Raw genomic sequence first — 6,593 nt, forward strand, 5'->3', positions numbered from 1 at the left:
TACTTTAATATTCTAGGATTTTCTTGATTTAATTCTAACAATGCTAAAGATATTTTTGTGAATTCTTTTTCTTTTATGCCTATTGTTAACTCTTTAATGTAATGGATTTATGGGGTAAGGATCATGGTAAAGTATTAATGACAAAGCTAGTGTAATTCTTTTGTAGACTTTATTTGAATTATGTATGTATGTATGTCCTCTAAATGAGAATGATAAAGATATTTTGATTCTTCTTTTAACTTTTGTCTTTTGCAAATTTGTATCGACTTAAAAAATGAATGGATGTGATGACATGAACAACATGATGTATGGTTCGTAAAATGAGGTTTGAATTTTGTGAAAAAGATATAATCTTGGTAAAAAATAAATAAATATGCATATTTTCACTAAAATGAAATATTCTTTTTTATTTGAAACTTTGTAAAAAATGCACATGACAAGAAAGTTAAAAATAAAAACAAATTGTGGTATTTTAAATAAATATAAAATGGTTCTAAAACACAAAAATTTAAACTACTGCAAAAATTTAAAATGTGATGAATTGTTTCAAGTTTACACAAAAATGCAAATGGAAAAAACTTATATATATATATATATATATATATATATATATATATATATATATATATATATATATATATATAAGTTCTTAGGTGTGCTTTTGATAACACGAAAATGTATCACATATTCGGCTTGATTTACATAGATTATGTCTTTGTTTTATTTTAATTATGTTGCTTTATGTTGGTATTATGCTGGTATTTTAATGTGTTTCAGGAATTTTATGTTGGTATATATATATATATATATATATATATATATATATATATATATATATATATATATATATATATATATATATATATATTAACACCATCGCTTCAAGATCATTACTTTTCCCACTACATCCATTTCTGGTTCCCGAACGACACAATAGCACCATCCGTGGGAACTGACTTCATAATCCTACAATTTCCATAATTCAAGATCCAATCTCTGATTTATTGATCTATAACCTCCTAAGATCACTGAATCAAGAGATATCATAAGCAAACACGGAGATTTGTCGTAGTTGACCTAATAAATCATCGTTTCAATTGCAACTCTTTCAATTTTCATGTATCTAATTTCATCAAGAACTCCGCCAAGCAACAGAAGAAAGGATCCTAGATCCAAATCTAAATCTACACTAGAGACTGAAGGAAATTTCCTCGAATATCATGCAAAATGTTCACGACCCATCTTTTGGTTTAATGTTGCCTATACTTCCGACTGCTGACATGATACTTACCGACAACGTCGAAGATACAAAGAGTTCATAGTTAACAATGTCGGGGATACGACGATGCCATAGTTAATATCGGATATGCGGATCTGGTAATGAAGCTTTTTTTATAGATACCAAAGGATCTCCAGTCGATTATTGGATACCTTTCAAGACAGATCTAGCAGGAGGGTATCTCAAGGAAGATCTTCCATATCTGACCATCATCCTGGGTCTATAGGAGGCCGACCACCGGGCCGGGTTGTCTATAAGAAGATCGTCATCCACCTATTCACCGTCTGAGGTAGATATCCATTCTAGATTAAGACGAAAGCCAGGAAATTTATGTCCCAATGATCAAAGTTATCAGAAAGTGCCTCCCGTAGAATTCAAAAATGCCAAATCCATGTTCCTAAGGTTACAACTATCATCCTCAAGCCACATCCATGATGGAGCCGACCGTCCAACGATATGCCAGCAGGTAATGATATCGTGTGATGATCTTATTTCTCGTCTGATCGGAGATAGGGTTAGCATTGACTCAAGATATCGTCTGTCCATGATAGGGTTAGTATTGAAGGTATATTTATCTAGTCGTTTCGTTGTTCCTTTGTAACGAATCCAATTTATTATTAGTATAAATATATGTACATTTTCTCTTTCTTTCTCTGTTGTATGATTTCTTGTTTCTTTTTCTTTTAGAGCGCTCAATATAAGGATAATAAGATCACACACATTTTTACATAAACAAAGATCACACACATTTTTGCATAGATAAATATTACATACATTTCTGCGTAGAAAAAGATCACACGTATCTCTATCTAGACAAAGATTAAGTGCATTTCTGCATAGCTGACGCACCCCCCCTCCTTAGATCTAGCCAATACAAGGGCGTTAAGCGGTGGATCCCCGAAGACATTCATCTTGATCTAAGCTAAGCCTCAGGGGTCGGGACAAGGATTCTACCCTTGGTCGGGGAACAGTCCTCTGTGACGTGGAGTGTAGTACAAATATTCAAGCACATCATGTTAGTCTCGTAATTCCAAGCCTTACCTATAGGAACACCAATAACACGCTAATTACAACGCGCAAACTAATACGCTACTACTATGAATGCTAAATACAAAAGCCAAATATATCAACAAAAAACGGTACCTAACATCCTTCAACATGCTAAGTCGCCAATCACAAAGACAACGGAGTTTGACGAACACCTCTGCCATTTCATTGCAGTGAAATGCATTCTTTTCCTCATATAGTGGACAATTAGAGTTATCACACCTAAATAGGAAGCACATCGCAACCAAGGAACATCGGCTACCCCCACCCCCTCCCCGAGGCAAAAGAGCTTTGTATTGCAAGCCTTGGATTTACAACAATTTGAGAACAACCAAAAACACGCATCATAATTACAATGATAAAACAAAGCCAAGCGCAAGGCTCTAAACAAAATAACACCCAAATTATTGAGGTAAAAACACTTTCATATATATATATATATATATATATATATATATATATATATATATATATATATATATATATATATATATATATATATATATATATATATATATATATATATATATATATATATTTGTTACACCCAAGGCGCAAAAGCCTAGGAAGCATTGTAGGAAATGAAAATAATACATATGAAAAGAAAAAAATGAAGCATAAGCTCCCAGATCCGAGGCATCAATATCACCTTCTAGAGTCACACCAGAAGCAACCTGAAATGGGTTTAACATCTCAGCTGAGATTATGGCTTTGGGACAGAACCTCCTCTCTTGCTTCACTACCTGGTCGTATAATGCGTACATTATGCATGTAGGGAATCATTGACCATCTCTTTCAGATCGACGACCTGGTCTTCAAGAGTTTCCAGGGCTTTGGCATAAGCCTCAGCCTATAATAGAAGAGTCTTCAGTCCTCCTCCGCCTGACAAGTCATCTTGGTAACAACGTCGGGCTTTGGCATAAGCCTCGGCCTATAATAGAAGAGTCTTCAGTCCTCCTCCGCCTGACAAGTCATCTTGGTAACAACGTCATAAGCATCCTGATACCGCTTCTCCGCCTCCTTAAGACCATCCTCCAGCTCAGTTACCTAGGCAACCAAGTAGAATTATGAGTCATGAGTCTTTGCATCCTCTTACAAAGAGTTGGCATGCTTAACCTTCTCCTGCAATTCAAAAAACTTCTCCTAGAGAATATAACACCACTATTCCAAGAGAATATAACCTTGTTCCAAGAGAATATAACCTTCTCCTTTCTAAGTATCCCTTTTCCTGGAAGAATTTCTAAGAGCCAATACATCCTCCTGCCAGCAGCGGCAAGAGAAAACAAGAAAGATGTCCAAAATGTCATGATCAACTATGTTGAAACCTGTGATGACAAGTACAACCAATTATCTCGAATGGCATGAATAAACCATTGTTCGTGTGGGATAGTCAAATTTATAATCTGCTTATTGTTATTCATAATTTCCCAATGGTCCATCGCAAAATTGAAAAAAATAATAAATTAAACTAGAAGCAATATAAAACAAGAATGTAAAATAAACCATAAAAAAATTATTGGAGAGACATATTATACATCTCTCCTAGATATTATTGGCCACATGGTTCTTGCAAACGCACAATAGCAACGTGTCAGACATAGCTCCAGTAAATACATCGGTCTGAACCTTGGGAATGAGCACTTCAAGCTCACAAAGCTGAATCTGTGGCTCATCAAGTCCATCCTCGAATTTGGTATTAACCCATATAAATCAAAGAATCAGCAAATCACCATGCATTTTAATAAACACATATCATGGTGCTTGTTCGGTTTATGAAATCTAAAGTCTAAAGACATGTAGTATGGTATGTTCTCGGATTCTATAATCCAAACAATATCAGTAACACTTAAGAAGAAAATAGCATGCAGAAAATCAAAGAATAAAAGGTATTGTATACTAAACTTTTGTGCAAGATTTAATGACAAAACATGGCATTACAAAGATTTCGAATTTGGATAATTTGGGAATTAAACGAGAAATACAAAAGTGAGGGGAAGAGAAGAATTTTCATGGATATATGCAGTATTTGGATTCTAAAGTTCAAAAAACTTGAAACATGTTATAGATTCTAGAATCCGAACAACATTTTTGATATTAATATGAGCTTCTGAGAAACTATAAAACCGAAAAATAACCAATCACTGTCTGCAATATCATTCAAGCATTTATTTCCTTGTGACCATTATTAGTACTCATCATTCAGAGTACATATGCTTTTACTAGTAAAGCCATATACAGAGTACATCACAAAGAGTTCAAACTACATGGTGATAGAAACTGTCTGAAACATAAAGGCAGGCAATCATTTGTCGGCAACAAGAGCTTCAATTTTGTTCTCACGATGAGCTTCATGATCCTCGAGGCGACCTGTGACAGCATCATTCTCCCAACGGATCAGCGTTGGCACACCAGTGAGCTTAAACTTAGGATCCACCCTCCATGGATGGTGTGGGTTCCTCCATGTTGGTCTATCTCCAACATAAGCTTTCAAAAGTGCAATTTCATAAGGTGAAGCCTCTAGCTTCTTGAGAATCACTGGCTCAGCTCTCACACAGTCTAAAAAGACAAAGTTTTGAACATCATAAAAAACATACCATCATGGATTTTTATAAATGGAAGAAGTATCATGCTTCTCAAACTACAAATCAAATATATAAAACATCCAAAGGTGAATAACAAAATAAGTCAGAAACAAATAACATCAATTTTCGGAAATTCTTCTTCGCTAAAACATACACATAGATCTTTATAAACACACCATCATTTTTATCAGTCTTTATTAACTCTATTTAAGTCTTGTCTCTTTTCAAGGTCAAACTTTAGTATTTCCCGAAAGAGGGCTTAGTAGATTGTTAAAATTTCAATAGTGCTATTATAGCGTCATTATAGCCGTTATTTGACAACAATATTTGGTACAAAACAATGCATTGCACCGTAGAACAATAGCGGCGGTTAGTCCAAATTCTTCTACGTTAAGGCAGTCAAACTTGAATATTTTTCAATACACTCCGTTATGTCCGCTCTATCCAGCACAACTAGATTTGGTGCGTGGATAACAATGTTGTCAATCGCGGCTGGCAGATTGTTAAAATTCCAATAGTGCTATAACGTCACTATACTCGCTATTTGACAACAACATTTGGGACTAAACAGCCCATTGTATCATAGAACAACAGCGGTCAGTCCAAATTCTTCTACGTGATAGTTGTATATCGCCCCTAAAGCTTCTATACACAACATCAATGGATAATTTGGTAAGTTACACTTCATGTAAAAATATATTATTTATAGCTTACTTTTCATTTCAAAAATAAAACCAGTCTTAGTGCATGTTTGGCTCCGCGACGAATATGGCAAAATCACACTATCCTACTCTGATCTTGTCAAAAAATTACAGTTCAGAGCATCAACAGAACCACCATGCCACCTTGATTTCCACAAATTCATTCAGATTCCAAACATACACTAGTAACAATTTGATCTTTTACTCTCTTTATATATACATATCGATCACCCAAATCAATTTCCAGATCCAATTTTTCTTATGCAGCATTTTCACAAACAATTTGTCTACACAGTGCTATGTTATAAAAAAAACTGACAAATATTTCCATCAAAATTCATCAACTTATTTGCATCAAAATCAAATTTTTACATCAAAATTCACAACAAAACAGAAAAACCATTCAAAAGATTCATCTGGGTTAAACCGGTTAAACCACAAACATACACAGAAAAGACAATCAAAATCAGAAAAGAAAAATACCAGGGCACCAGCTGAGAGAGGTGGAAGGATCATTATCAGCCAAGAAGAGAACGAGGTTGGCTCTGTGTTGAGGAACCTCTGATCGGAACTTCTCAAAGACGGAATCAAAGGTCGATACTGTTGCGGTTAGCACCTTCAAAGTCATTCTTCAGTTCTGCAAATAAACACAATCGCAGAATATGATTCCAATTTCCAAGTAGCTTGGGTATTATATAATAAAATAAAATAAAAAAGTTTATATTTTATAAATTTTTTAAAAAGTTTTAAAATGGAAAAAGTATGTTATGTACCTGGACTAGAATTACACACTATGTACATGGACTAAAAAATCTAGATATTAGGATGAAGGATATCAATAATGTACCTAACCTAATTGTTTATAGTATCTTCACAATTATTTAGTAACTTTATCTACAAATAATTGTCTTGATAACAAATTTTATTTACAAATAGTTTTTCTTTTTTAAAAGTATATAAGAGAAGAAAGTTTGCTTTAATAAT

General features: G+C 34.0%; 1 protein-coding gene across 1 annotated transcript; it reads right to left on the minus strand.

The window, feature by feature from the left end:
* Positions 1-4,468: 4,468 nt before the first annotated feature.
* On the minus strand, positions 4,469-6,296 carry LOC131639511 (thioredoxin-like protein Clot). Its single transcript, XM_058910002.1, has 2 exons — positions 6,093-6,296; positions 4,469-4,882 (listed from the first exon to the last, which is right to left on the minus strand). The coding sequence occupies exons 1-2, from the start codon at positions 6,235-6,237 to the stop codon at positions 4,629-4,631; spliced, it is 399 nt and encodes a 132-aa protein (XP_058765985.1). The 5' UTR covers positions 6,238-6,296; the 3' UTR covers positions 4,469-4,628.
* Between the last annotated feature and the right edge of the window lie 297 nt (positions 6,297-6,593).

This window comes from Vicia villosa, unplaced genomic scaffold (genome assembly GCF_029867415.1).
Source record: "Vicia villosa cultivar HV-30 ecotype Madison, WI unplaced genomic scaffold, Vvil1.0 ctg.002678F_1_1, whole genome shotgun sequence".
Classification (NCBI taxonomy): domain Eukaryota; kingdom Viridiplantae; phylum Streptophyta; class Magnoliopsida; order Fabales; family Fabaceae; genus Vicia; species Vicia villosa.

Excerpts from the sequence above, each read along its gene's own strand:
- LOC131639511 (XM_058910002.1), bottom strand. The coding sequence starts at position 6,237 with ATGACTTTGAAGGTGCTAACCGCAACAGTATCGACCTTTGATTCCGTC. Across the intron at positions 4,883-6,092 it reads CTCTCTCAGCTGGTGCCCTG|ACTGTGTGAGAGCTGAGCCA; the intron begins GTATTTTTCTTT and ends TTGTCTTTTTAG.